Source organism: Sporothrix schenckii, assembly GCF_000961545.1.
Source record: "Sporothrix schenckii 1099-18 chromosome Unknown Cont38, whole genome shotgun sequence".
In the NCBI taxonomy this organism is placed as follows: domain Eukaryota; kingdom Fungi; phylum Ascomycota; class Sordariomycetes; order Ophiostomatales; family Ophiostomataceae; genus Sporothrix; species Sporothrix schenckii.
In genome coordinates, this window is record NW_015971139.1 from 2,279,481 (window position 1) to 2,306,731 (window position 27,251).

At 56.9% G+C, this 27,251-nt stretch overlaps 12 protein-coding genes across 12 annotated transcripts; 6 read left to right on the forward strand and 6 right to left on the reverse strand.

Annotated features, from left to right (window-relative positions):
- Nucleotides 1-1,005: 1,005 nt before the first annotated feature.
- SPSK_06652 (uncharacterized protein) lies at nucleotides 1,006-1,578 on the forward strand (the record flags this gene model as incomplete). Its single annotated transcript, XM_016733353.1, has 3 exons — nucleotides 1,006-1,262; nucleotides 1,316-1,416; nucleotides 1,487-1,578. 3 exons carry the CDS (start codon nucleotides 1,006-1,008, stop codon nucleotides 1,576-1,578), a joined length of 450 nt encoding a protein of 149 aa, XP_016592441.1.
- Nucleotides 1,579-1,942: 364 nt separating this feature from the next.
- On the reverse strand, nucleotides 1,943-3,685 carry SPSK_06157 (glucosyll hydrolase BNR repeat-containing protein; the record flags this gene model as incomplete). The annotated part of the gene is made up of 1 exon (XM_016732864.1): nucleotides 1,943-3,685. The coding sequence occupies one exon, from the start codon at nucleotides 3,683-3,685 to the stop codon at nucleotides 1,943-1,945; it is 1,743 nt and encodes a 580-aa protein (XP_016592442.1).
- Nucleotides 3,686-4,915: 1,230 nt separating this feature from the next.
- On the forward strand, nucleotides 4,916-6,391 carry SPSK_06261 (alpha-N-arabinofuranosidase; the record flags this gene model as incomplete). The annotated part of the gene is made up of 1 exon (XM_016732967.1): nucleotides 4,916-6,391. One exon carries the CDS (start codon nucleotides 4,916-4,918, stop codon nucleotides 6,389-6,391), a length of 1,476 nt encoding a protein of 491 aa, XP_016592443.1.
- A 205-nt stretch (nucleotides 6,392-6,596) lies between these two features.
- Nucleotides 6,597-8,264, reverse strand: SPSK_06184 (MFS transporter, SP family, general alpha glucoside:H+ symporter; the record flags this gene model as incomplete). The annotated part of the gene is made up of 1 exon (XM_016732891.1): nucleotides 6,597-8,264. One exon carries the CDS (start codon nucleotides 8,262-8,264, stop codon nucleotides 6,597-6,599), a length of 1,668 nt encoding a protein of 555 aa, XP_016592444.1.
- Nucleotides 8,265-9,093: 829 nt separating this feature from the next.
- Nucleotides 9,094-10,563, forward strand: SPSK_06264 (N-sulfoglucosamine sulfohydrolase; the record flags this gene model as incomplete). The annotated part of the gene is made up of 1 exon (XM_016732970.1): nucleotides 9,094-10,563. The coding sequence occupies one exon, from the start codon at nucleotides 9,094-9,096 to the stop codon at nucleotides 10,561-10,563; it is 1,470 nt and encodes a 489-aa protein (XP_016592445.1).
- A 71-nt stretch (nucleotides 10,564-10,634) lies between these two features.
- On the reverse strand, nucleotides 10,635-12,620 carry SPSK_06064 (uncharacterized protein; the record flags this gene model as incomplete). The annotated part of the gene is made up of 1 exon (XM_016732772.1): nucleotides 10,635-12,620. One exon carries the CDS (start codon nucleotides 12,618-12,620, stop codon nucleotides 10,635-10,637), a length of 1,986 nt encoding a protein of 661 aa, XP_016592446.1.
- A 570-nt stretch (nucleotides 12,621-13,190) lies between these two features.
- On the reverse strand, nucleotides 13,191-14,119 carry SPSK_06497 (uncharacterized protein; the record flags this gene model as incomplete). Its single annotated transcript, XM_016733202.1, has 2 exons — nucleotides 13,191-13,882; nucleotides 13,945-14,119. 2 exons carry the CDS (start codon nucleotides 14,117-14,119, stop codon nucleotides 13,191-13,193), a joined length of 867 nt encoding a protein of 288 aa, XP_016592447.1.
- Nucleotides 14,120-15,604: 1,485 nt separating this feature from the next.
- On the reverse strand, nucleotides 15,605-16,282 carry SPSK_06614 (TrkA-N domain dehydrogenase; the record flags this gene model as incomplete). The annotated part of the gene is made up of 1 exon (XM_016733316.1): nucleotides 15,605-16,282. One exon carries the CDS (start codon nucleotides 16,280-16,282, stop codon nucleotides 15,605-15,607), a length of 678 nt encoding a protein of 225 aa, XP_016592448.1.
- A 368-nt stretch (nucleotides 16,283-16,650) lies between these two features.
- On the reverse strand, nucleotides 16,651-18,166 carry SPSK_06250 (uncharacterized protein; the record flags this gene model as incomplete). The annotated part of the gene is made up of 2 exons (XM_016732956.1): nucleotides 16,651-18,007; nucleotides 18,078-18,166. 2 exons carry the CDS (start codon nucleotides 18,164-18,166, stop codon nucleotides 16,651-16,653), a joined length of 1,446 nt encoding a protein of 481 aa, XP_016592449.1.
- A 778-nt stretch (nucleotides 18,167-18,944) lies between these two features.
- Nucleotides 18,945-19,625, forward strand: SPSK_06613 (glutathione S-transferase; the record flags this gene model as incomplete). Its single annotated transcript, XM_016733315.1, has 1 exon — nucleotides 18,945-19,625. The coding sequence occupies one exon, from the start codon at nucleotides 18,945-18,947 to the stop codon at nucleotides 19,623-19,625; it is 681 nt and encodes a 226-aa protein (XP_016592450.1).
- Nucleotides 19,626-24,531: 4,906 nt separating this feature from the next.
- SPSK_06816 (uncharacterized protein) lies at nucleotides 24,532-24,750 on the forward strand (the record flags this gene model as incomplete). Its single annotated transcript, XM_016733508.1, has 1 exon — nucleotides 24,532-24,750. One exon carries the CDS (start codon nucleotides 24,532-24,534, stop codon nucleotides 24,748-24,750), a length of 219 nt encoding a protein of 72 aa, XP_016592451.1.
- Nucleotides 24,751-25,290: 540 nt separating this feature from the next.
- Nucleotides 25,291-27,190, forward strand: SPSK_06100 (general amino acid permease AGP2; the record flags this gene model as incomplete). Its single annotated transcript, XM_016732807.1, has 2 exons — nucleotides 25,291-25,913; nucleotides 26,023-27,190. The coding sequence occupies 2 exons, from the start codon at nucleotides 25,291-25,293 to the stop codon at nucleotides 27,188-27,190; spliced, it is 1,791 nt and encodes a 596-aa protein (XP_016592452.1).
- Between the last annotated feature and the right edge of the window lie 61 nt (nucleotides 27,191-27,251).

Consider the following 27,251-nt stretch of genomic DNA (forward strand, 5'->3'; position numbering starts at 1 on the left):
GGGTCCGCTATGCCAAGAGCTGGCACCTTCCTCGCATTCTGGAATCCCAAGACGAGGCGTTGACTGGAGTGATGTTGGCTCAGTTATATTTATTTTAATTTACGTCACTTGGAGGCGTGTGAAAATGTGTCTAGAGAGAAAATGTGCCGTAGAGCACCAAAATGGCGACTGGGCACGAAGCCCCTGACGCTGTAAACAAACCCATTGGTGGTGCCACTGATGAAAAAACAACAGCCAATAGGTCGATGTGCAGATTGTGTCGGTGGCCGTGACGACATACATGTACAGAGTAGTGAATACCAATAACTGCAATGCCAAATGCCAACATGTAAGCTTCACTGACGTCGTTACACCACTTGTGGCCATGATTGTCCATGCTGCCTTGTCAATGCAGCCTCACGATGTCCTGACCTCACCGTCACCATTCTGTCATATGTAGATTTATTCAATGTCCATGAGCTCCTAGTAATCGTAATGTCCGTTCTCAGATGTGAATGACTTTGACTTTAATTTTCCATCCCCAGAACCCGCATCCTTTAGACTGTCCTCAACATCTTCTCAACATATTCTCACCTTCTCCTCACCTCCTGTGAATCGCTCCTTCCCAACTCGTCACCACCACTAACAATCACATCGTTCCTTCCCTTTTTCCCCCAAATCACCAGTATCAACCTTCCATCACCTTCTCCATGACATCAAACCACGTTTATTCTGCCCATTCGAAAGGTGGCCTGTGCGAGTGTGCAAAAAAGTTACCAGCTTTGCAAGTGCTTTCACCGCCCAGTCTGCCAGTTTTGTATAAAAGAAGGCTGTCTCCCCTTTGAAAATCTCTCCTCCATCTTCTCTCCTCTTCTATTTTCTCTTGATAATTGACAGATCCAACTCGCCCAAGACTTTCACTGTTTCCTTGTTTTCAACTTCACTTCTTTGACACTGGCTGTCTTTCTTCACAACTCTCATTCATCTTTCTTACTACAATCTTCCCACTCGCAACCGACTGCCACGATGCCTGCCTTCAAGCTCACCACCACCACTGCGGCTCTGGCCAGCCTCCTCTTCTCGGCCCCTGCCATGGCCACCTTCACCAACTCGTGCCGCAACATCTGCATCGCTTCAGACAGCTCCAACATCCTCGTCACCGAGTGCCTTATCTCGGGTGGCAACAACGGCAACCCCAACGACCAGCAGTACCAGTGGGCCGAGCTGGATCTGAACAAGATCCTCGGCTACCGCTCGCCCGAATTCCTCACGTACACCGAAAAGTATGTCCCCCCTTTCTCCTCTGACGTGCTCAACGTGACTGACGATATCACAGTGGCGACTTCTCGGTCAACAATGTCCCTTGCTTCCTCTGCTCGATGTCGGGCAGTACCATCGACTGCACCTGCTCCGGCGGCAAAGTGTCGGCAGACCTCAGTATGTTCTCCCAACACTCTCAACTCCGTCTTACTTTCCCCACCACATACTGACAATGTTTCCTTTCTAGACACATACATTGACGATGTCACGGGCGTCCTTTGCTTCGCAGACGACCAGTTTGGCCCTATCTGCGGCGTTCCCTCGTCGCGCACCTGCTAAGCGACAACAGCACAAGAGGGAAAACTGTGAGAACAAGAGATGGAGATGGTTCATGCACGGGAGAATAAAAGGGATTTGACCGGGTGGCCAGGTGTTGAGAAGGGATTTTGTTTCATGTACTTGATTTCCCTCTGAGAGGACACACACGATCACGACACGACCAGGCTCTTCCAACTCATGTTTTCACATCTCCTTTTCTTTAGATATTTGCATGACCTTTCACAGGGGAAGGTCAATGGTTACTCAGATAACGGTCAAATCCATTCATACAACTTTATATTCTTTTAAACAATGAACCAATCTAGCCAAAACGACCAAAATGATCCACCCAATGCTACCATCACTCCTTGCCTACTTCTGCCCACTACACCTTATTGATATGAACATTGCTAAAACTCCCCGCGCCATCGTTGACTAGCAGCCCTGCCATGCCCTGCGGGAAGCTGTTGTCCACAGCGGTTACAGTGGTCGTCGTCTTCCCTGTAGCAGACGATACAGTGGCAGTCAGCTCGTACCCACGGACGGTCAGTGACAAGTGGTACCAGGTGTTGCCGACAATGCCGCCCGGGTGGGCCACACTGGACAGCACCACCATAGCGTGCGCCTCGCGGGAGAGCGTCAGGTTGCCCGTGAAGCTGTTGATGGCAGCCGTGTAGCCCTTGAAGGCGTTGAGGCCATTCCACGGAGACGTGACACGGGCATTGAGCCCAACGACGCCCGAACTGCCGACAATCATGGCATCTGCCGCCACCGTGTAGTCGGTCCACCCCGAGGAGCCTGTGACGGCGCGGGCATCGATGTTGCCCACCGACCCCACCGAGTACGCGCCACCGTCGACCGACCAGTTTCCGCCGAGGTCGAACCACCCCAGCTGTCCGTGGGCCGCAAAGTCGGCGCGGTACGGCAGGACGCCAACCGGTGCGGCGCCTGTGCGTTCCGAGCAGAGGCCCGAGGCGCCCTCGCTGGACGGTGTGGTGTACCGGATCGTCCCGCCTTGGAGCGGGAGAAGGTGTGGGCTGTAATTGGCGTTGCACGCCGCCGAGGCATTGCTGGCCGCCCAGGGGGCCGGCGACCACGACCAAGCGCCGGCACCGTTCTTGTCGCTGTTGGTAAACACGGCCCGGCGGGTCGGCGGTGCCTGCGTGTCGGTCGCGTCGTTCCAGATGGCATGGCTGGACAGGACGAGCTGTTCGGAGCTGGGGTCCCAGATCATGTACGGACTGGAGCCCGCGTACATGTGGTCGGACACGACGGGGCTCCCGATGTCGGCGGCCCGCCACTCGGTGCCGTCGCCCGTCTTCACATGCACCGGGCACCCCGGCCGGCCGCACACCTCGTAGCTCATGGCATACTGGCCGCTGGGCAACCGCGCCACGGTGGCCATCCCGGGCCGGTCGCTCTGGGCGTCGCTGGCGACGTCCACGACCACGTCGCCCCACGAGTCGCCGCCGTCCGTCGACACGACGTGCACCAGCATCTGGCTGTGCGCCGTGTTCTGGCGCTCGTCGGAAAACACGGCCACCAGTCGGTTGTGCTTGTCGAGGTAAAGGAAGGGCTCCCAGATGCCAGCGCTCGGAGGACCGCCGGTCTGCCAGGGTCGGTGTCCCACAGCTTTCCACGACTTGCCGTGGTCGGTCGACCGCCATGTGTAAAAGTTGGTCGTGCTCTTGTCCTGCGGCACGAGGTTGCCCACCAGCAGGAGCGTGCCGGCGGCATATTTGCCCAGAGCGACGGGGAACTCAAACAGGAACGGCTGCCAGAAGAGGGACAGCGGCTGCTGTGGTCCAGAAAACGTGTCCTCGACGGTCGTCAACGTCGCCCAGGAATCGCCGCCATCGTCACTGGCGCGGATGATAAAACCGCCCGCCGTACCGTTGCCTACCGCGGTGTCAGGGCCGGTGGTGTACCAGTGCTCCCAGGTGGCCAGTAGGCGGCCATTGATCTTGTGGTCGGCCGCGTGCTGCAGCTCAATCACCCGAGCGTAGACGTTGGCCTCGTTGTCGACGGGCGGGTCCCAGAGAAAGGAGCCCTGGCTGTCGGCGGCCACGCGAAGAAAGAAGACGGAGGCGAGGCCGAGGGCGCGCACAACGCGGTTGACGTTGACCATGTTGTCGTGTGGAATGGAGGGGACGTAAGAAACAATGAAGTCAACAACTGTGGAAAACTGAGTGCGGCAAACACAAGAGACCATGCGAGGCCGTTGATCTCATTGTATCGAGGGTTCCCCATCGAGAAAATATCACGACCGCCAACGACTTGAAATACTCGCGCCAAGAGGACTTGTCTCCTCACCGGTTCCCATCACCGGCGCCTCCCATCATCGTCACCTGCCGCCATCACGACACTGTCATCGACAATGTCGTCTTGCATTGTCGCGTGGGAATGCTGACGATCGTCTCATGGTCGTGCCTCTTGGAGATTCGAGGATCCTTGTCAAGAAAGCGTGTCGGAACTCGCTTCGCTGGGCCCACCCTTTCCTGGGGAGGCTGGTAGGGTCTGGTTGTGTTGGTGTTGGGGCTTGTCTCTTTTTGTAATTTTTCAGTTTTGGAGAGCTGCGGAGCATCATCGTTCGTGATCCTCGACGACGACCGGTAAACAGCAGCACAGCTCTCGATTGCAACATCATGCACCTCCAACCCGTATGTGCAGCGTCTTTGTCCGCCGCCTCTGCAAGCGGCATCCGCCAGACACGCCGAATCTGGGTCGGCTGATGCTTGGGTGCTGCTCCTAGCGTTGGCTACTGCTCACTCCAAAATGTCCTTTTGAGGGTCATTGTGATCGTTTTGAATGGTCGACGGTCCCGAGTGGATCGTTCTTTCCCTGCGAGCCTGGGTCCCTGAGCGGGGAACCTTCCCTCCTCGTTCCCATTTTGCGTCATTGTCCGCCGCCCCGACAACCCCAAAAAGGGGAAAGAGCAAAGTCAATGGCGCCCCACAAAAGCGCGGGGAAGGTGCAGACGACGGAGCAAGACAGCGTTCAATACGAAATACAACGGAGGATGTCGGGGAGCCTCGGTGCAGTAGGCAGCGTGCCCACAGAAAAAGTGTTGGAAGAAAGTCGGCAATCGTTGGCAGATAGCTGCGGCGGGAGACTGCAGTGCGGAGAGCTGCTCCATCTGGCCCGGCAGCACAGAAAGGGAGACAGAGCGGACAAAACTCTTTGGAGCTGACGGTGCGAGGGCCGAAAGCGGAAGGAGCAGAGCAGGACGGCATATTTAACGTGTCTTGTTGTGCAATCTTTCGGATTCCCATTGTCAAACATCTCCAAAGACAGCTACTCCAGCCCTCACGACAGCACCGCGACGACCACCACGCCCACCACGCCCACCACGCCCATCATGACCACGCTTAGCATCACCACACAGCACACGATTGCGCCCGTCGACCGCAAGATCTTCTCGGGCTTTGTCGAGCACATGGGACGATGCGTCTACGGCGGGCTGGTGCCGGCGTCGTATCCCGAGGCGTCCCAGACGGACGAATGTGTCGACATCTACCGTAAAGACGTGCTCGAGACGTTCCGCGACGAGCTCAAGCCGCCGCTGGTGCGGTACCCGGGCGGCAACTACTGCGCCAACTTCAACTGGCGCGACGGCGTGGGGCCTTTGGCGGAGCGCAAGAAGCGGCTGGACCTGGCGTGGCACAACACGGAGCCCAACACGTTTGGCACCAACGAGTTTGTCGCGTGGTGCCGGCTGACGGGCAGCGAGCCGTTCCTGTGCCTCAACATGGGCACGGGCGACCTGCGCGAGGCGCTGGCGTGGATCGAGTACTGCAACAGCGACGCGGACTCGTACTACGCCAACCTGCGGCGCAGCCACGGCATCGAGAAGCCGCACGCCATCAAGTACTGGTGCCTCGGCAACGAGGTGTACGGCGACTGGCAGGTCGCCCAGGTCGGCAAGGAGGCGTACGCGGCGCAGGCCGTGCAGTGGGCCAAGGCGATCCGGTTCCTGGACCCGACGGTCAAGCTGGTGCTGTGCGGCCAGCACGGCTACAACGACTGGGACGAGTACGTGCTGCAGCAGTGCGTCGAGTGGGTCGACTACCACTCGATCCACCTGTACACCGACCAGAAGACGCACGAGCAGGCCGTCTTTGGCCCGCGCATTGCCGAGACCTGCATCGCCTGGACGCAGGCCATGATTGACCGCGCCCGGCACGCCAAGCACGTGGCCAAGCCCGTCAAGATCTGCTTCGACGAGTGGAACGTCTGGAACACGCAAGAGTACCCCGGCGACGAGGGCCACGAGATGGTGTACAACGTGTCCGACATGCTGGGCGTCGCCGTCTGGCTCCACGTCTTTGTGCGCCATGCCGACATTGTTGAAATCGCCTGCATCGCCCAGAGCGTCAACGTGCTGTCGCCCCTCCGCACCCAGGAGGGGCAGCTCGTCAAGCAGACCACCTGGTGGCCGTACGTGCTCATGTCGCAGTATTTGCGGGGCGGCCGCTCGGTGTCGTCCCACGTCAACAGCGCCGACGTCTGGTCCGGCGAGCGCACCGGCCAGCTCGCCCAGTTTGACGACATGCTGCCCGAGCTAAAGTATTTGGACATGGCGGCGGTCGTCAGCGAGGACAATGTTCTCACGCTCTCGGTGGTCAATGCCAAGCTCGAGGATGTCGCGGTCGACCTCAGTATCGACGCGGACATCAAGGCCGGCCTCGAAAAGATTGTGGTCTCGGGCGAGCCGGGTGACGTCAACTCGTTTGAAGACAAGGACAAGATCGTGCCTGTGCGCTCGTCACTGTCGACGGACAAGAAGGTCGTCTTCAAGCGGTGTTCTTACACGATGCTGCGATACCAGTTGTAGGCCCGGCGTTGGATGCAGCAAAATGTATAGAATCTACGAGTGCAGATTGAATAGACATGGTAACTTATTTAATGGAAATGATTAAATAGTAGAAGGACAATTGATATACATATATATATAAATATAGCTGCCGACAACTGCGTTCTTCCATAACCAATGCCACTTCTACTGTCCCCCCTGCATCCGTCTCACGCTCGCCTCCTTTTCATTGCCCCACGGCTTTGTGAATGTCCTCCTGGTAGGCGGCGACGGCGGTGTTCTTGAAATCGCGGGCTTTGACCTTGCGCAGGAACAAAATGTCGAGCTCCTCGTAGGTGCGGTGCTTGGTCTCGGGCAGGCGGAAGACCACCCAGACGAGACTTAGCGCGCCCAGAAACACGAAAATGAAGGCGGCTTTGCCCTGCAGCCCGGCGGCGTCCGGGTTGATGAGGTACGGCATGACGACGCCAAAGATGATGTTGAGCAGGTTCCAGGTGTTGCGCGCGATGGCGATGGTCTTGGCGCGCAGGCGGGTGGAGCCGACCTCGCTGACAATGGCAAAGGCGACGGAGCCGACGGTCATGCTGGTGACAAAGGGCCAGCACATGAGCAGGATGGACTGGGCCCAGGCGCCGCCGTTGTTGTGGGCCGAGGCGGCGCCGCCAATGGTGATGAGGAGAATGACGTTGCAGGTGATGCCAATCTGGTAGATGGTGCGGCGGCCAAAGTAGGTGAGCATGAGCCACGAGAGGGCCGTGCCGGTCAGGGCAATGAGCCGGTCGCCGACGGTCAGGTCGAACGCGTAGACGGTGTCCAGGCCCGCCTGCTCGAAAAAGTACGTGTCGTAGCCGTTGAGCGGCAGCCCAAAAAAGACCTGGATGCACCAGGCCATGCAGGCAATCTCCGTCCGCCGCAGATTCACGCCCCGGAAGCAGTCGAGGTACGACGTGCCCTCCTCGTAGGCCCGCTCAAGCTGGTCCGTGTGCACCATCATGGCCATCGTCTGGTGCGGCGAGACCTGGTGCGCCGCCTTCTTGCTCGACAGCCGCCGCAGGGACACCTCGGCCTCGTCGAGCCGGCCCTGCCGCACCAGCCACCACGGCGACTCGGGCGCCAGGTAGGCCCCCAGGCACAGCGGGATCGGCCACACCCACTGCACCGCAAACGGGATGCGGTACGCCCACGGGTTCGTGTCCGGCAGGCTGGCCACGCCGCGCAGCACGAGGGCCGCAATGAACTGCCCCAGGATCCAGGTGATGTTGATGTACGACGTCAGGTACGCGCGCAGCGGCAGCGGACACACCTCCGAGGCGTACGTGGCGCCCGTGATGCTGAACTGGCCCCAGACGATGCCGCACAAGATCTCGCCGGCCACGAGGACGCCGACGCTGGGCGCAAAAAAGGGGATGAAGACGAGCGCCGTGATCAGAACGTAGCAGCTCATGAGAATGCGGCGGTGGCCCAGGTAGTCCGTCAGCCAGCCGTTGAGCAGAACGCCCAGAAAGATGCCGATGCTGCTCGAGTTGCCAATGGCCGACTGCCACGCCGGCGAGATGACATAGCCGTTGCCCTGGGCATGGCCAAACTGCTGGCGGAAGGCGGGCAGCCCCAAGAGGGACGACAGGAAGCCCGTGTCGTACCCGTCCATGGTCGTGGCCGTCGAGATGACGACCGACCAGGCTACGGCGCGCGGGTAGGCCCGGATGCCGTCCATGAGGGACATTTTGTGCTCAGCATCGGCCGCAGCGCGGGCATCCGTCGCGAGCGTGTCGCGGGGGCGAGCTGGGCTGCCTGTGGCGTCGGATGTTGGGTCGACGCCCGCCTTGGTCGTCGACTCAACCCAGTGCTGTTGTGCGCTGGCCATTTTGGAAGGATGGTTCTCGGTGTCAGACATGATGAGGGACGTGAAGATGAGCAGATGTGCAGATGTGCGGGAGAGTTGAGCAGTCGGCTGGAAAGAGTCGTGTCGGCGGCGGACGCGAGGTCCTCATATACTCGTGCCAATGTCGACGGTCGTCTCGCCGGGTCGATGGTGTCAATGACAGGACGAATGTCGAAATCCCCAAATCCCCAGGATCCATGTCATCACCAGATGTCTCGCCAGCGTAAGTCGAGAACGTGGTCGTGCCAGTGACTTGCCGTTGCCTTCCCCGGATTTTTGTTGCGTGGAAAACCCAATCTCCACACCCACTCTGACAGCGCACTATTCCGCATCGGACGTCGATGTCGCCCAAACCAACACCATCTCCACTTGTTAGTCTCCTTAGTGTCAAAGTGGCGGATGTCGCTTCGCGTTTGGTCCGCTTTTGTTGTGTTGGTGTCAATGGCACTGCGGGTCTCGCTCCGACAGTGATCGGCAAAGTTGTAGCTGTCTGGTTCAAGCGGTCTTCTCGTGGTAGTCTGCCGTCCCTCGACAGGCTGCCAACAGATGCTGTTAATATCCCTGGTTCCTTTCCCCAACTCGCGCAATATGGAGTCATTTACTCCAACTTGCACGGGTCGATGAAGATCCCGACGTCGTCTGACACGATTTGTTGCCTGCATCGGTCTCTCAGACTGTGTGAGCAGTATCTGCCGTTGCAGTTATATATTGTGTCTGTCGTTGACAGTGATGTTTATTGGGAGCTGCAACTTCCTTTTCTCGTCCCCATATCATTTCCTCGATAGCTTCACTTCAATCACCCCTCTCGGACAGTAAACCAAACCGACCACGTCTGCCCATCATGAAAAACATCCTCCTCATCATCGCCGACGATCTCGGCCGCAACTTGGGCGTCTGCGGCGAGTCCTGTGTCAAGACGCCCAACCTCGACAAGCTCGCCGCCCAGGGCACCTATTTTGACATGGCCTTTGCCAGCACCGCGTCGTGCAGCGGCAGCCGGTCGGTGATCCAGACGGGGCTGCACACGCACGAGAACGGCCAGATCGGGCTGCTGCGCGGGTTCAACGGGCTGCACTACTTCACCACGTTTGACCACGTCGAGAGCTCGCCCAAGCTGTTCAACGACCTGGGCTACACCACGGGCATCATCAACAAGGTGCACGTCGGCCCGGACACGGTCTACCCGTGGCACTGGCGCGAGGAGAGCGCGACGCGGGACGTGGCGTGGACGGCCGAGCGCGCCAAGGCGTTCTTTGCCAGCGTCAATGCAGATGCCGACAAGAAGCCCTTCTTTCTGACGGTCGGCTACATCGACCCGCACCGCGACCACACGCGCGGCGGGTTCGGCAACTCGGAGGACTACCGGCGTGTCAGCCACCTGGCGTACGACCCCGCGTCCGTCACCGTGCCCTCCTTTCTATCCGACGTCCCCGAAGTCCGCCAGGAACTGGCCGAGTACTACAGCGCCGTCTGGCGCATGGACCAGGGCGTGGCCCTGCTGCTAGGCGAGCTCGAGGCCGCCGGGTTGGACAACGACACGCTCGTCCTGTTCACGAGCGACAATGGCCCGCCGTTTGTCAACTCCAAGAGCACGCTGTACGACGCGGGTGTGCACCTCCCCCTCATCGTGCGCGCGCCGGGTGGCACGCCGGGCGTCGTCAATCCCAACATGGTGTCTTTTGTCGACATTCTCCCGACGTTCTTGGACTGGGCGGGTCATCCGGAGCTGAACGCCCATGGCGGCGGTGGCGGTGGCAGCAAACGACAGGGCCGGTCCTTTTTGCCGATTCTGGGCGAGTCTGCTGCTCTCCCCGGCTGGGACCACGTCTTCGGCTCCCACACGTTCCACGAGCTCACTGCCTACTACCCGACGCGCTACCTGCGCACCCGCCGGTACAAGTACCACCGCAACGTGGCCTGGCAGCTCGATTTCCCCTTCCCCGGAGACTTGTACGGGGCCGTCTCGTGGGAGGGCATGCGCAATGCCGAGGCGGCCAAGATCGGCCAGCGCACGATTGCCAACTACATCCGGCGCGGCCCGGAAGAGCTGTTCGACCTCGAGGCGGACCCGGACGAGGTGCACAATTTGGCCAACGACGAAGCCCACAAGGAGATTCTTTTGGACTGCCGCCGGCGCCTCGAAAAGTGGCAGCTTGCCACGGAGGATCCGTGGTACTTCCGCGACGGCATTTCGACGCGCGTCGTCTACAACCACATCGATGCCGGTATGAAGATGCCCGACCGCTGGGACTTTGACGTCGACAACCCGGGCAGCCGGGATGGCGTGACAGCATTGTACAAGAGTGCGTAGTGCGAAGCAGGTAGACGGTAGATAGTGAAAGTACAGAGGTAGAAAAATGAATATATTGCGTCTGGTTCGTCTCATTCACTCCACATCCAGAGTCGCTCTTCGCCGGCCCAGTCGGACTGTGGCGAGCTATATGTACTCAGGCCCGGCGAGGTTGTCGGCGTGCCCCGGTCTGGCGCGTGTACGTCTGGAATCGTCTTGCGCATGCGGGCAAATGTCGACAGCTGGTTCATGCGGACGTCGGGCGAAATGGACGTCGCGCTGTGGATCTGGTCGGGGATGCCGGTTTCGGAGAGACGGACGACCGGATTGGCAGCAATCCTTCGTTTTGCCTCGTCGACTAGCCGCGCGGCGACGCTCGCAATCGTGCCGACCGACGGGTGGTAGCTGGCCAGTGCTTGCAGGAACTGGAGGTCGATGTCGACGAGCGGCAGTATGGCATTCAGCTGGTGCTGCTTCTCGTCCCCTGTGCTGACAAAGTTGGTCAGGTACAGCCACTTGATGATGATGGCATTGTACGCCGACGGCGCCACCGCCGGGTCCGTCATCGACAGCGGCTGGTGCTGCAGGGACACTTCGAAGATGGCGCTCATGGCGCACGCGTGCCCGAACCAGCCCTTGCGGCTTTCGGCCAAGAAATCGGGCGACGCCTTGACGGAGAGGCCGGTCTGCGTGCGGGCCGGGAAGAGCATGCTCGGAATCGTGCACCGGTACAGCAGGCAGTTGACTTGGTGGTACAGGACGTGCAGCGACACCAGCGCCGCCAGCCGGCCCTCGTCTTTCCGCACGGCGAGGACATCCGACGTAAACTGCAGCTCGGGCGTCAGCGCGTCCTTCCACGCCTCCAAATCGGCAATCAGCGCCACCAGCCGCCACGGGTCGTCCTTGTCGGTGTCGCTATTGATGTACTGCAGGACGTGGTCGCGGATGAGGTAGAGGCGTACCGAGAAGGCGTCGATGCCCTGGTTGGTGGACAGCAGGGGCCCTTTCCGGCTGCTCCGTCTGGGGGCAAACGTCGTGTCCACCATGGCCGTGTGCACAGCCACCTTGTAGACAAAATGCCGCTCGTCACACGGCAGCTGGATCCGCAGGCTCGCCGTCTCCAGCACCTGCAAGTCCCGCAGTCCGCACGCCAGCATCGTGTCCAGCAGATAGCACGCCCACATTAGTCGGCGGCGGGACTCGCGGGACACGGCCGACATCTGCGACGTGTCGAGCACGTCTTCGTCATGCTCCAGATTCAGACTCAGCGCCTGTGTCATGCGCGACGCCAGGGCCGACAGCTGAAAACACTGGCGCGTCTCGCCCGTGCGCGCGGCGTGCTCGTACAGCAGCACCAGGCACATAAGCCGGCGGACGCTCATGTCGTCGAGTGCCGCCACGACGGATGCCTGGGCCTCGCGGGCCCATCCGCTGCCGACGTCCCACAGATCGTACTCCTTCATGGCAATCGTCTTGGTCGCCAGAGCACAGACGGCTAGCAGCAGAGGATCGTCTCGTGGGTGGTCCGTCGCGTCCACCTCCTGTAGAAAGGTGTGCCGGTGCAAGAAACCAAAGCACCGTAGAGGGGCGACTTCGTTGAAAAAGGCGTCGCAGAGACGGTGCACAAGCACTTTGTCTGCGAGGAGGTCTACCGAGGGCAAGGGTGAGATCGGCGATGCCGTCGTTTGCGAGAGGGCAAGAATCTCCCCCGGCTCGTCGTAGACACAGCACACGTCCTTGTCGGTGCATCGCATGCATTGCGGCCGCTCGCCGCCACAGCGCTTCTTCGTTCGTCGGCAAGCATTGCACGACCGTTTTGCGCGTCGCCGTTGAAGGCCGGCTTGTGTGAAGCGGTCGCCGTCGTGCGCGCTGACCGCGCGGTCCGCCAACTGCACCCTCTCCGTCTGATGCAGACTGGCATTGGTCCTGTCCGGCCGCAAGCAGTCGAGTTGTGCCCTTGTGCAATTGCGGCAAGTCGTCGCCGTCTCGTCACACTTGATCTTGCGGGCCCGGCAGGTCATGCATCCCGTACGCGTGCGGGTGCGTGTCTGCCGTCGCGTCGTCCTTGTGCTGTCCATGTAGGGTGTGGATTTGCCGGCATTGTCCCGGTTGAAAACGAGTCGTCAATGTTGACTGTTGTTTGTTTTTGGCCCCTGACGCCTTGAGATGACGCGATGAGGTCTGGTGCGGAGAGTGACATCACGTGCGACCTAAACCGTGAACGCTCTTTCCCCATCTGTGCTTTGATGATACACCTTTCCCTTTCCGCCCTTTGTTCCAAATAGGAAACTGCACGTAGTTCGTTTGTCACTTTAGCTTACAATCAAAGCGCCCCGTAATTTCAAGTTAGTCTATTGCATTTATGCAGTAATTCGCGTCCGTCGAAATGAGTCCATGTGAACGAGTATGTGGAATTCGACAAACGTAAATTTCGACAACCGCAAGCTAAGAAAGAAAACGAACAAAACCAACAAGAAGCTCACTGATGACCCGTGGGCGCATAAATAGGACAAAATAAAAACGATGCAAGACGACAAAAATTCTACAACCTTCCGTCTGCTGTACGCTGTCCGGTATCTACCATCAACCCAAACCCAATCTTCTAGCCAATCCTCCTTTTGTTTGGCAGAGTTGCGCCGACACACCGCCTACGCCGCCATCGACTCGGTCCTGTCCCGCAGCGGGTAGCTACTGCTCCCATACAGCGGCGTCGACTTGTTCCTCTCGACGGAGCGCGGGTCCATCACCTTGCTCGGGTGGTAGACGCCGAACAGGATGGCCACGACGAGCATCAGCGTGGCGTCAAAGACGTAAATGTACACCTCGGACTTTTGCAGCGCGCCGTCGGATCCGCCCGCGTACTCGGCGACGCGGAAAATGGACCGCACCATGATCATGACCGAGACGCCGTACAAGACGTAAAAGAACGTCGGTCGCCGCGTGGCGAAGCCGGCAATGCGGCGGTGCACGACGACGGTGACCGCCATGAAGACGCCGAAGAACAGAATCTGGAGAATAAGACCGCCGAGAATGACGTTTTCGCCGAGGCTGACTTTGTCGGCTGTCTTGGCCTGGGCGATGATGCCGCCGCCGCCGCCCTGTGTGAGGAAGGAGAGGACGTCGCCGGTCACGAAAATCTTGGTGAGCCAGGTCGTGCGGATGGGCGAGTACTGTTCGGCCTGCAGGAAGCGGACGAGGCGGCCCAGCGTCATGTAGATGGACGCGGCGAGGAGGGTGGGGCCGAGGAGGAGGGTCAGGCTCTGCAGGATGTAGGGGCCGGTGGTCCAGTTGGGCGTCTCGCCGGCCGACAGGGCACGGCCAACATAGCCGACGGCTTCGACTGCGGCGGGGGATTAGTAGGAGGCCAACGGTAACAAGACGACAACGGTAGATAGAACGCACAAATTAGACCGATGACAAACGGCACAAAGTACCACGTGCGGTGCCGGACCATGAGAAAGACATGAGCGATGGTGGCGATGCCAAACAAGATCAGAAAAAGGAAGGCTGCTGCTTTGCTCGGGTTGTAGTTGTAAAGCACAAAGTTGTGCACTCCGTCGGTGGAGTTGGACGCCATTGCGAGGACAATGAACGCGGATGACAAAAAGAGATCGAGTCGAAGGGAAGCCGTTCAACGACAGAGTTCGGGCGAAGAAATCGATGCGTTCCGACAATTCACAGCCGAGACGAGACCAGGCAACAGACACCAAACCTACATGGAGAAAAGATGGCGGCCATTGTTTATATATTCCAGGCCAGATTCATCACGATGACAACAAGAGACAATCAACGGCCGGCGCCAATGCAAAACTTCAAAACGTGCTCGGCCGTAACAGCGCCTAGAGCCCACCATGTCAAAGCCTGTAGTCGACGGCATTGGGTCTGCCGTATAGAATACGCCCGATACGGGGTACGGAACTCTCCGAACGTAGTTTCACGTCTCTCCATTTTTCAATCCCGTCTTGAAAGTTTATTTTTGCGTGCCCCTTTCCTGGTCTTGGTTCGTTTCTCGGCCTGTTCTATTTTTATTCCAGTTTCAATTTCGCTCTTGGATTCATCGCATGTGGAGATCGGTTAGGCGTCACGCGTATACTGGTCTGACTGATTGGGTGGTTCCTGACTAATTCAGGGGCATATCTGGACGGTAGATTGGGGACGGTTTGTTATACGGCTGCCTGGTGATGGGAGGCCTGGCTCCAGTTTCGAAGTCAAACAACATTGTCGATACTCGCCGCCGAATCAATCTAGCATCAGACTGAGACCCGGAGTGTTCCAACCAAGGCCATGCAGGTTCTTGTGTTTTTGCTCGCGGCCACTTCCAAACCCGCCACGAGTTCCTGTTCGCTATTCACGTCTATTGAGTCTTTAATGGTTTCCCAACTTTATGGCCCGCCACGCTAGATGCAGCCGATTCGGTTTGCGTCCCACCGTACCGGGTCCGCATCTCGCATCCCAGCTCGGGTTCTCGGATTCGACGAGGTGTCGTGGCTCGGGCCAAATCGAGCCAACCTTCATTCATCAAACAAGGAGCGCTAGGGGAAGACAGCGCCCAGAGTGTCTGAGCGACGGGAAATTGCGTGGTACGGGCAAAAAACGTCCAAGCCTCATTTTGTCTCCACTCAATAAGGTTTTGAGCTTTGCGTATTCTTGCTTTTTGTCAACAAAAGTTAAAGTAAGCCGGGCTAATGGTACCTGACTGCTAGTCAATTTGATGGCTCCTTAGGTGATACACGTAGATTTAGCTGGTCTGATTTACCAAACCGCAACATTCGGGTCATCCTTTTGAGTGCCATTGCGACACCAAAAATGCAAGTCAGATCCTTAAATGTGTTATGAAAAATAGGAAATAAAATTAGGGTTCAACTTGAGAAAAAGTAAGAGTCTAAGTAACGATGCATCCCAGACAACAAAACGTCGCCCATTGCAACCAAAACGAACAAAAAAAAAAAACACCGGACGAATAAACGCGAGATCGTCGGTCAGAAAACACCAAACAATATATTAACCATCCTCACATTCACTCCCCCAAACTCTCCCCCAGCTTTCCCCTAACAATCACCGCTTATTTGTCACGCACGAGGATCGTCTCGCGCACATACCGTCCCTCGACGGCCACCTTGACCAGGAACTTGGCCACGCTCAACAAGTGCGCAGCGTTCGACACGCCCAGTTTGCCGCCGCCGTTGCTGGGCAGCACCTCCAACTGCGTCTCCTTGCGCGTGTCAAAGACGATGCGCATGGGCCGCACCAGCGTGTACTGCGCCGCCGTCTTGGGAAGCTCGGCGTCCAGCAGGTTGTGGTCGGCCAGCGTGTACTTCACATTGGTCCAGCCCATGAACATCTTGAGGAACGTGGGGAACCCGGCCCATGAGTCACCGACGCCGGCCGTGGACTGGATGACGATGCGGCTGACATTGTGGTTCGCCAGCACAGACACAGCATTGGCGGCCGAGTCGGCCATGAAGCGGGGCGGCGACACCGGCGCGGCAAAGGGGCTGTCCGAGGTGCGGATGCTGCCGAGGGTGAAGATGCAGCCATCCAGGGGTGTCGACGTGGCGGTGACGGCCTTTTCGATGTCGTCCCGGTTGAGGGTGGAGCCCTTGACAATCGTAAGGCCCTTGCGGGCCTTCAGCTTGTCTGGGCTGCGGACAAGCGAGACGGCCGTGTGGCCCTGGGCCAGCAGCTCGTTGACGACGAGCTGGCCAGTGCGGCCCGTGGAACCGAGGAGAAGAAAATGCATAGTGATAAGGTAGATGGTGTGTCTGTGTGTGAAAAGGACAAAGTTGTGTTGGTCGCGAGGGTTGTGTCTTTTGTTGACGTCAAGAGAGAGAAGACAATTGTCGGCTTTCCTTATTCTTTCGTGGGAAGACACCGTCCCATACTTATAAGTGCGAAAAAAAAGGTATTCCTCACGACACCGTTGTTACCGTCAATCGTCGGCGTTGGCGTTCTGGTGCCTGGCACAAAGCACGTCCCATGCGCAAAGTTGTGCATGTGTAAGGGACGGGCCAGCCCTGGCCTCCGATTGGCCCGTTCGCTCAACTGTCCAAAAAGGGGAAAGCGTGTTTCGGCCACGCTAAATCCGCCGCCGTTCTGGGAAATTTTGTTTTACCAATCACCGCCTTGACGCCCATCAGACCGCACACGTTCGCCGACGATGCTGGCAATGCTTTGTAATTGCCTGAACTCGTCATCGAGTATCTCCGAGCGACTGCCTTCTGTATATCCGAGGCCTGCGCCATCCGGGACGTCCCTCGATACACTGAGAATGACCACTCGTACCGTCTGGTGGAAGAACCGCAAGAAGAGGATCGACAGCAGTTCTGCATGGGCCGTGGTGAGTTGCTCACGCTGCAGTCTGGCGTGCCACGTCGCGAGGGATCGCAGCAGATACTCTTTCTTTGACGAAAGACTAGAGATGGGTGCCCCCGCCCTGACGTCCTCCAGGAACGAGAGCGACTCCAGGGCGAGGCGAATCAGCTCCGTGCTCAGGTCGGGGGCCAGCGGACGCAGTCGCCAGCTGCTGGCGGAGCCACCGCTCTCGCTGCCGTCCGTGCTGGCCGACGACGGTGTCGTGCCGGGACTTGAGGGCGTTTCAAATGTAATGTCGGCGAATTTGCACGGCGCCGCAAACAGTTTGATCACAAAGACATCCAGCGCCGGGAGGTCATGGGCGTCGTCGTCGTCTTTACAGGCAGGGGGACGAGCGTGGGCGGCGTTTGGATGCTGGTGCTCATACACAATGCGCAAGCCTTGTACAATGTGCTGTGCCATGGCGGCAAGGTCTCCGCGCATCTGCTCGATGCTAATAAAGATTTGGCAGCAGAGCAGCGCCGAGCGGACGCTAGGTGTTGGGCCCAAGCGTGCGGATGACAAAGACAGATGTGAGGCCAGCCCGCCCAGGGCCAAGCAATACTGCTGCAATCCGTAGTCGCGGCTGGGCGTGGTGCCTGGGGCCACCGCGTACGCCGAGGTAGCTTGGGCTAGCAGTGTGGACTGTGCGGCGCCCGCCCTCTCCGAGGATGCCTGTGCTGCCGCCTCCAAGTCCGCGCGCAAGGCCCGCAGCGACGACACGGCGTGCCGCACCGCGGGGTCGGTCTTGCTCGCCTGCAGGATCTGCCGGGCCTCGTCGTCGCAGGAGAGCGTGACGGTGGGGAAGAGCGTCTTAGTGGAGAAGCAGCGCTGCAGGGCATCAATGTCGGCGGCAGTTATCTCCGAAGCCGTCGTGTCCAGGTCCGGCGAGATGTCGTCCGAGGTGCCGCCCGATGGACCGTCAGACACCGTCAGAGCGATCGGTGCCTTGACCGTGAGTGCAGGCGCCGTCTGCGCCATCCCCTTTGGGGGGTTGCTCTGGTGCTCGCCGGCCCAGGCGCGAAACGGCGAGGCATACCCATCACAAGTGCGCCCTGTCGACACACACTTTTGGCACGCAGGCCGGCCCTCGTCGCACTTGACTTTGCGCGTTCTGCGGGGGGGATCAGTCATCTAAGCATCCAAGCGATGCATCAGCCAGCGTAAGCAGGTGTGTTACCTACCGGCACGTAGCACAGCCCGTCTTGACCTTGCGGCGCGAGGCACGAGACTGGCCGGCCGTCTTTGGAGCGAATTCCATGACAGTCTCCATGGTGCAAAAGGGGGTCGAAATGCAGAAACAATTCCGAGCCGGCGAATCAGAGGTCAATCGGGTCGTCGCTTGCCGGCCTCGCGTCAATGTGGCTGGGGCTGTATTACCAAATCATTCAAGACAAGGCCCTGCGCGGGACGAGTCGTAGAGTCTTCGGGTGTTGGATCTGCAAGGGACGAAAGCGCGGGAGCGTGAATGTTTGAGTGCTGAGTAAAGCAAGCTGAATCACACGGCGATCGCACCTGCCGTGCTTACGTCGGCATTGACGCTGCAGCGGGAAAGCAGGCAACAGCGCTAAACCATACTTGGGAGAAGGAGCGAACGGGCGAATCACTTCCCTTCGTTCTCGTCGTTTGCGCATTACGTCTCCACTTTTTTTCTTGTCGGAGCTTCGCCATCTTCGGAGCTCGTTCAATCCTCCGTCTGCCGAGATGCTTTCGATGCTTTCGATGCCCGACAGCGACGCCGACGACCGAGGACGGCAAGATGAAGTTATTCGCGACTGTAGATGGTAGATTGTCTTTGGTATTTAAGTTGACGGTGAATTGCAAATGTGTGTTCTCTAGATTGTATCTTTCGCAATAATTACTTGTCTTTTGAAAAAAGCAGAACAAAACAAAAAAATTCTTACGTTTGCATTTCAAAACAAAGATTTATGTCCATAATTTTACTGTCCAGGGTTCGATTTCGGCCGAGTTTTCTCGAACATTCCAATCTCACCAGATCTCACGTTTTCTCATCCCCTTTGCGCAGCACAACATTCTCCACCTCGTCCACAATGCCCCAGTTCACTTTGTACGGCGCCCGCGGGTCGAGTAATACCGACCGTGTTCGTCTGACCCTCGCCGACGCCGGCTTCACCGACTACGACACTGTCCTGCTGAACCTCGCGACGGGTGAGCAGAAGTCGCGGGACCACGTGCAGCGCCACCCATGGGGCAAAGTGCCGGCCGTTGCGTTCCCGGACAGTGACTTTGTCCTCTACGAAAGCCGCGCCATCTGCAAGTTCCTGGCGCACAAGTACAACTTTCCGCTGCTGCCTGCGGCCACGGACCTGCCGGCCACGGCGCTCTTTGACCAGGCCCAGTCCGTCGAAATGCAGTATTTCGCCGAGCCCGCGGGCCGCATTAACTTTGAAACGGTGGCCAAGCGGTTCATGGGCCTGCCGGCAGACGAGGCTGTCGTGGCGGCCTCCCTCAAGGCCGTCCTCGCCTACTTTGACGTCGCCGAGACGCTGTTGCAGAAGCAGGAGTACATGGCGGGGACCACGTTCACGCTTGTCGACATTTACTACATTCCGCTGGTGACGCGCCTGTTTGCCGCCGGATACGGGGATCACGTCATGGCCGACCGGCCGGCAGTGCGGGCGTGGTGGGGCCGCGTCACCAGCCGGCCGGGCATCCAGGCCCTGCTGGAAACGGACAAGAAGGCGGCGGCGGCCGCTGCGGCAAAGAAGTAGATGCACTGTCGATAAGCAAGGGTTGAAGCAGGTCTTACAACGGTGCGTGTATGTTTCCGCGGGTATCGGGAGAGGGTGGAAAGGACAGGTTGAATTTGTCGTTGTCGTCATTATCTCGGATCGACATCGTAAAAAGAGGATGCTCAAAGTGGCATTCTGTTTTGTTCGTGCAGGTTATTGATAGTCCATAAAGGTTGGATGCAGAAACCTGGCCTCACTCATACTTGCCATGTTTTTGTTTATTTGTCTGTCTCATGCCATAGTCTTTGAATAGCATTGCTGTACGTGCCTTTGCATATAAATGTCGACATAACTTTGGATGTCTGTGCAATATCGGGGATGGATTTATTTGGCCGTCAAGTAGTAGAACCTGCATCATGCGAACGTGCTATGCTCCATTTATATTTGACAATTGCTGTCATTGTCGACTGTCAATGATTCATATATTCGGTGCTGTGCTTCCTTTCTATGCCTCACCACGAGCTGGAATCGTCTTGGTGAACCGTATGATGGTTTAGGCCCCGTAGCTTTGAATATTGCATGCTGAACAAATTTAAAGCGCTATAGAGAATTCTTCGTGCAGATTAATATAGGCACCACACCGGAGGCACCAATACCGACGTGATGGTTCATCATCGTCTCACAATGGAAGCAATTGGCCGCACACCAATGTTTAAGTTGCCGGGAGTGAATCGTGTGGCCTACACTAATCGGTCTTCCGTCTGTGGCTAACTTGGGAACCGACAAGAGAGCAGTTATCGCCAACTGCATTTGTGATGGGCGTACTGATGATGCCCTCGCCAGTCGATTGTGTGCATCTTGGTGATGGAACTAATTGGTGCCCAGTTCTCTTGGGGTGAGACGTACGAGTGATTGTGCAGCAGGGTCATATATAGTTCACACAGAAAGATGCCTATGGAACTAAGTCAAAAGTAAGCATGAGCTCCGTACGTAGTAAAAATAACAGGTCGACAGTAGGAACACGTATCGTGCACATCCGATCTGCCCGGGCCGTGAAGACCTTTTGGCGGGACTAGTCATTTGCGGCTCAGCTCTCGTCATGGGTTTGTAAAGGGGCATGCATCTGGCAATATCATGATAGCCGGGGACGATTATATGCGTCGAACGCAAATATTTGAAAGCAAGTGCTTGGACGTGGCACCCTTCTTCGGGTTGTCACTACAGACTCTGCTGGATCTGCGTAAAAGCTGTGCATCAGTGGAGGACATTGTGCATCGTCAAGAATGGCCGTCGGGAACAATAGACCAGAAACCTAAATCTGCGTTCAGGGTCCATCGTTGTAGATCTTTGTGTCTTTGGCTGAGTAGTATGACGTGGTCTGCAGCCAGCAGTCCCCAGTCCCGAGTCCCCAGTCACCAGTCTCCGTGTTCTCCATTGTCCTGAATTTCTATTTGCAGATATGTATGGCCCGTCGTATTTTTTCACGGGCCGTCCCTGAGCTGCCCATGTTCCCTTGAAATGTCTGTCCCTGGGACGCCCGTCGATCCAACCCGGTCTAGACATATTTACACAATATATGGAACATGCACAGCGTCTTCTCAGGGGATCAACAACGTCTCCGACTTGAGAGAGTGGTTGGGGGAGAGAAAACTAGTTTTTAGCTGCTTAATATTTTACTATTCTGATATTCGGCAGAGTGCTCTGTACGTGTCAGGTACACGCAGAGATGCATTTGGATGCAGAGAAGAGGCTGCACATGATGATTTGCGTGCACATTCACACTTGCGGTCAGCATACCCGTCATGCAACGGGTGGGTTTGGGTTTACGGGCCAAGCTTCTGGCCTGGCTCATGGCTCAGGTGGTACTGGTGACTCTGGGTCTCTTTTGAATTTTCTACGAGTCCTGTTGTCGTCATCGGCCAGGGGTAGAACGCGCGAGTGGAGGACGTGGGTGGTCGATGTCCTGATCAGCTGATGTTTGCATCTGCCAAAATACAGAATACGCATTGCATTCAACGCCCCTGGCACCGTATCCACCTTTCCACACCAGTACCCGCATCTCTCCACATCCCTCCACCTCCGTCGCTTTTGAATTTTCCTCCACTTGGTATTGACCGGGAGACAGGTAGTGGCCGGAGCCAAATTCTATTGTCCTCTCAGACCTCGGACGAATTAAACTTATTTGTTTCGTTACTACGCACCTCGTTTTGGTGTGCCAATGCTACCAATGGCGCCCCTTGTGCAACCCATTGTGACCCATTTTCCACGCCATCACCCCGGGAGGCGTCCCTTATGACGTCACTCCGAGGCTTTTACTTTGGTCCCGTTCCCCCCTTTGTGAGATTTTCAGTTCCTTAACCCGCTACTTCTCAGATTTTAACATTTTTCGACCTAGGTTTTGCCATTCACTTCCACTTTCCCCATTGGGTTATGGTTGAGCTGTTATTGTTGAGCTGCAGCCAAAATGTATTGCAGCGATGGTGTGGCAGGGAGTGGCATTTGGATGGCGCATTGCCATTTTTTCGGTTTACACTCCCGGCGGAGAATCAGGGAGGGCATCCAGGTCGTGCACCGTCCTGTGTGTAGATAGACGCATACACCGTTCAAAGACTGTTGGGTAACATCTAGAACGAGTTTGACTTCGGAGAATGTCAAAGGGACGGGCGCATCTTGCATAGCAGTATTTCCCTCGGAGTACGAAATCCGCGCTCTCGCGCTTTGGCGCTGAATCTGACATGGGTCATCCCACACCCCGTACAAGGATATCCTCCACTTTTACCTCCAGGATGTGCATGGGTCGAAAAACCCTGACCCAGAAACGCTGCAGCACACGAAGACAACCAAGTGGACCGACCTGGCACCGAGACACTGCGAACCACAAAGACGATAAGATATCGCGCGCGTTGACAACGTCTGCAAAGAAGTAAGATACAAATCTTGTTAAGGCTCTCCGCGATAGCCGGTTGTCGCAGGATATCGTCAGCTGGATAGACATCAAAAACACTACGAAGTAGAGACGGGATAGAAACATAAAATACGACGAGCGGCAATTGTACTCGCACCCACCAACGTACAGATGTGCTCCGTATTCTACGAGATAAGACACCGTACCGATCGACATTCATCGACATTTAAAAGTCAGCGACCCCTGGACCAAGTCCCATTTCCCTGTGAGAACAAGTCGAGAGCGGAACCGCGAGATTTACTTAGGCGACATCCCCAGCCTTCGTATTCTCTTGAAAGGATACGATGTAGACTCCCGCTTACGGTTAGGCCGAGCGCATGTCGCGGATACAACAACAAAATCTGCGCAAGTCAGGAGCAGAAACGAGATGACAGAGTAAAGGAACAAAACCATACTTGTGTACTTGTAAACTTTTACCTTGTTTCCACAAAGGAGCAAAACTCGACTTCCAAGACATTGAGCGGGGCCCCACCTCTTGGCAGTCTGCCACCAGCATGGAAAGGACAGAGCAATACGACAATAAATACGGAGCAACCTCGTTACTGCCATTACGTGTTGTGATGGAATGCTGAGTGTCTCATTCGACAGCACATGGGCAGAGGAGCAAAACGAGGATGAAGGACAGAAAGAGGCAAAGAAGGCGTGGGGGAGAGACACAAAGTCATGACGGATGACGCAGGATGAGACACAAGAGCTTCATTCCGGCATTCCTCATTTCTGTACTCGTATGTTGTATGTTGTGCAGAGTTTTCTTTACCTGCAAGACTTTTCTGTCAAAATTTCCACTTTTTCAACTTTTCGATTGATTCCTGAGATGTTTCTTGTGTTTAATTGTTCCCTTTGTTTCAGCTTACGATTTAGTGCGTGGGCTTGCCTCCCACCAAAAAGTTCGCTGTATTCCACTACCTCTACACTTTTAGGCCCCTGGGGTACCTACAACATACTCGCATCCCATCTCACCAAAAGCCTGCCAGACTGCTCCTTCGCGTTTCTGGTTCCAGGGGATTTTGGCCACGCCGAGGAAGAAAAGTGGACAGCGTCAGTGAGTGAAATTAGAGGACGTTAGGCCTTGGAGACGGTAGAGACCATTAGTAGGCGCGGCGTCCTTTGTGACCCATTTATTTTACTGCGGTCCTGTCGCCGGTTTGTTAAGGTGCAACCAACTACAGCTGTCCAACTGACAGCCACCACAAAAGCGCCGTCCGCCGCTGGGGCGAATGGCTCAGCCTCTCGGAGTGACCTGTGCAGGTCTTTCCATTTTATTTATTTTTGTTTTATTCTTCGCTTATTTTTCATCTGAAATTTCTGTCAATGACTTTTAGGGCCTCAGGGCCTTTCAGAATCGTACGATATTGACAGTAGACCACAAAAAGTCTTCGACATCGCCTCACGAGCCTCACGTGACGCACTATGAAAGCGATGGATGTGGAATCGTTGGTGCTGAAGAAGGCTCAACCCTCCCCATACTCGCAGCAAACTGCCCCATCGGTTCAGTGCCCGAGGGCACTCCGAAGCATCGGGCGGCGACTTGTTCGATATGCCTCGAAATCCGCTGTGCATCCGTCGGCGATTGTACTCCCAACATTACGCCCACGGGCCCCTGCTAGGCCTGCACACACCTGCAGCTGCTGCATGGAACTGTAGGTCGCAGCTGGCATATGCGGGCAAGCATGGAGCATGGGTGCCCGGAGCACAGGGGGGTCCACTGACACCACTTTCAGCGGACATGGCCCCGCTTCCCTGTTTTTTTGTTGTTTTTACTTCGTACAGAATACCGCCTTGGAGCCTCGCTACGTCAACTGAAAAGCTAGTTAGCCTTCTGTCTTTTAGTGCGACATACAAGGCCCAGTATGGGGGTGTCTTTTACTTTAAAGGCTTGGCAAGCGCAAGACCAATGCAACACCATTGGCTCGGATGAGTAGGAGGGAACAAGGGCTGGGTACTTGCGACCAATGGGAGGCAGGCACGACCGGGGGCGAAATGTGGCCTTGGGGCGGTACGACAAAGACGGCGTACGCCGTGAAGGACGGCTGCGGTGCGGTTCACGCTACGGTACACGCTACGGTGCACGCTACGGTCTACGCCACGGTGGCCACCGTACCCTACAGCGGCGCAACCACCGTAGGTTACGGCGCACTGAACGGTCTCCTACAGTGGGCCGTCTGCCAAAATGGCGCTACACGGAAGAGGAAAGAATGAAAACAGTGATCTCAAACAGGCACTGCGAAGAGGCAAGATCCTCGGTCGCGGCAGGTGGTCGTGTGCGTTCCCGCTCGCTCTTACCCTCTTTGGACGTTTCTTCCACTTTGGCCTTGCCTCTCTTCTTTGTCGCTTCTGCTCGCTGGCGGCGCCGCTGCTGTCTCTCGTTTCTTTGGACGGCTGTTTCTGTGAGCGTCGCTCTTTCCGTCTTTTGGTATTAATCTTGGATCTGCCCTTTCCTTTCCGTTTTTGAGTTTCCTTCGTTCCTTCTTCTTTTCCCCTTCTTTCTTCTTTTCTCCTTTCCTTCTCTTTCCTGTCGTCTTTCCTTCCCTTCTCTTGTTTTTGTTTTCATTCATTCCCTTTTTAGGTTCAACATCCACCACTTCGACGCACTGGTCCACATGTCCTGCTTCTCTCGTCGACAGCCTTGAAACGTAGAGGCTTCTTCCCCCACCAGACTTGTTTATTCTTCGTCACAGCACACTCATCCTGAATCACCTCACCCTCACCACCCTCATTCTACCTCTTACCTTCAAAACCATGTCTCCTCCCAAGTACGAAGACGACGGCGGGCTGGTCCCTGTGCCGACCAACGACAACGACGTCATTGCGCCTGTCTACAGCAACAGCGGCGGCGAAACGGACCTCAATGACAGCAAGGAGACCAACGAGAAGCTCGGCCCCCGGCCCTCGTCGCCCTCGGTCGGCGACATCCGCCGCAATTCGTCGGGCGGCTCGTCCGCCGACCGCCTGGTCGAGAACCACGGCAACCAGCTGCAGCGTCGCCTCAAGAACCGCCAAATACAGCTTCTGGCCATTGGCGGCTCCATTGGCACGGCCCTGTTCCTGAGCATCGGCAACGGTCTCATCCGCGGCGGCCCCGGCAGTCTGTTTATTGCCTATACCATGTACAGCTGCATCCTGGGCCTGGTGAACAACTGCATTGCCGAGATGACCGTGTACATGCCCGTCAGCGGCGGTTTCATCCGTCTGGCGGGCCACTGGGTCGACGACGCCTGGGGCTTCATGGCCGGCTGGAACTTTTTCCTCTACGAAGCACTGCTCATTCCGTTTGAGATCTCGGCTCTATCGGTGGTTTTATCCTATTGGCGCGACGATATCCCCCCGGCCGCCATTTGCGCCGCCGCTATCGTCGCCTACATGTGAGTGTTTTATTTCTTTTCCTTTTCCTTTTTTTTTTAAAAAAAAAATTCGCCCCACGACCTTATTTCATCGTATTTATTCTTTTTACGACTTGCGCTAACAATGTAGTCTGCTCAACATCTTTGCGGTCAAAACCTACGGTGAGGCAGAGTTTTGGCTGTCTATTGGCAAGCTGATTCTTATCTTCATCCTTTACTTCTTCACGTTCATCACCATGGTCGGCGGCAACCCCAAGCACGATGCATACGGCTTCCGTTACTGGAAGAATCCCGGCTCGTTCGCCACGTACTTGTCCGACGGCAACATTGGCCGCTTCGAGGGCTTCCTGGCCGCTGTCTGGTCTGCCTCGTTTACGGTCGTCGGCCCCGAGTACATTTCCATGGCCGCTGCCGAGGCCAAGCACCCGCGCGTCTACATCAAGACGGCCTTTAAGACGGTCTTCTGGCGGTTCGGCGCCTTCTTCATTTTGGGCTCGCTGTGCGTCGGTATTGTCGTCGCCTACAACGACCCGCTGCTGTCGGCCGGTGCCGGCTCCGGTACCGCCGCTGGATCGCCCTACGTCGTCGCCATGACCAACCTCGGCATCCGCGTCCTGCCTGACGTTGTCAATGCCCTCTTGTTCACAAGCATCTTCTCGGCGGGCAACACCTACTGCTATTGTGCGTCGCGCAGTCTGTACGGCCTGGCCCTGGAGGGCCGCGCGCCGCGGGTCCTGACCAAGTGCTGGAACGGCAACCCGCTCTTCTGCTTCGCCATTGTCATCTGCTTCTCGCTGTTGTCGTTTTTGTCTGTGAGCAGCGGCTCCAACGTCGTGCTGACGTGGCTTGTCAACCTGATCACGGCTGGCGGCATCATCAACTACGTGGTCATCACGATGACGTACATTTGCTTCTACCGCGCGATGAAGGCCCAGGGCTTTGACCGCTCGCGGCTGCCCTACATTGGCTGGTTCCAGCCGTACGGTGCCTACGTTGGCTTTGTCTGGATGTCCTTCGTGGTGATTTTCTACGGCTACTCGGCTTTCCGCCCGTGGAGCGTGGACAACTTCTTCACCTACTACACGCTCGTCATTCTCGCGCCGATCCTGTTCTGCGGCTGGAAGCTGATCAAGCGCACGCACTGGCTCCGCCCGCACGAGGTGGACCTGGTCTGGGAGACGGAGGCGATCAGGGCGTATGAGGCGCAAGAGACGGATCCGGTTACGGGTCTGTGGCAGGAGATTCTGGAGATGGTGGACATTACCAGGCTGCGCAAGAAGAAGAAGTCGGAAGTGTAAAGTGGGCATCAGTACGACTTGACGGCTTGCGCTTCATTTTGGTAGAGAAACGCATGAAACG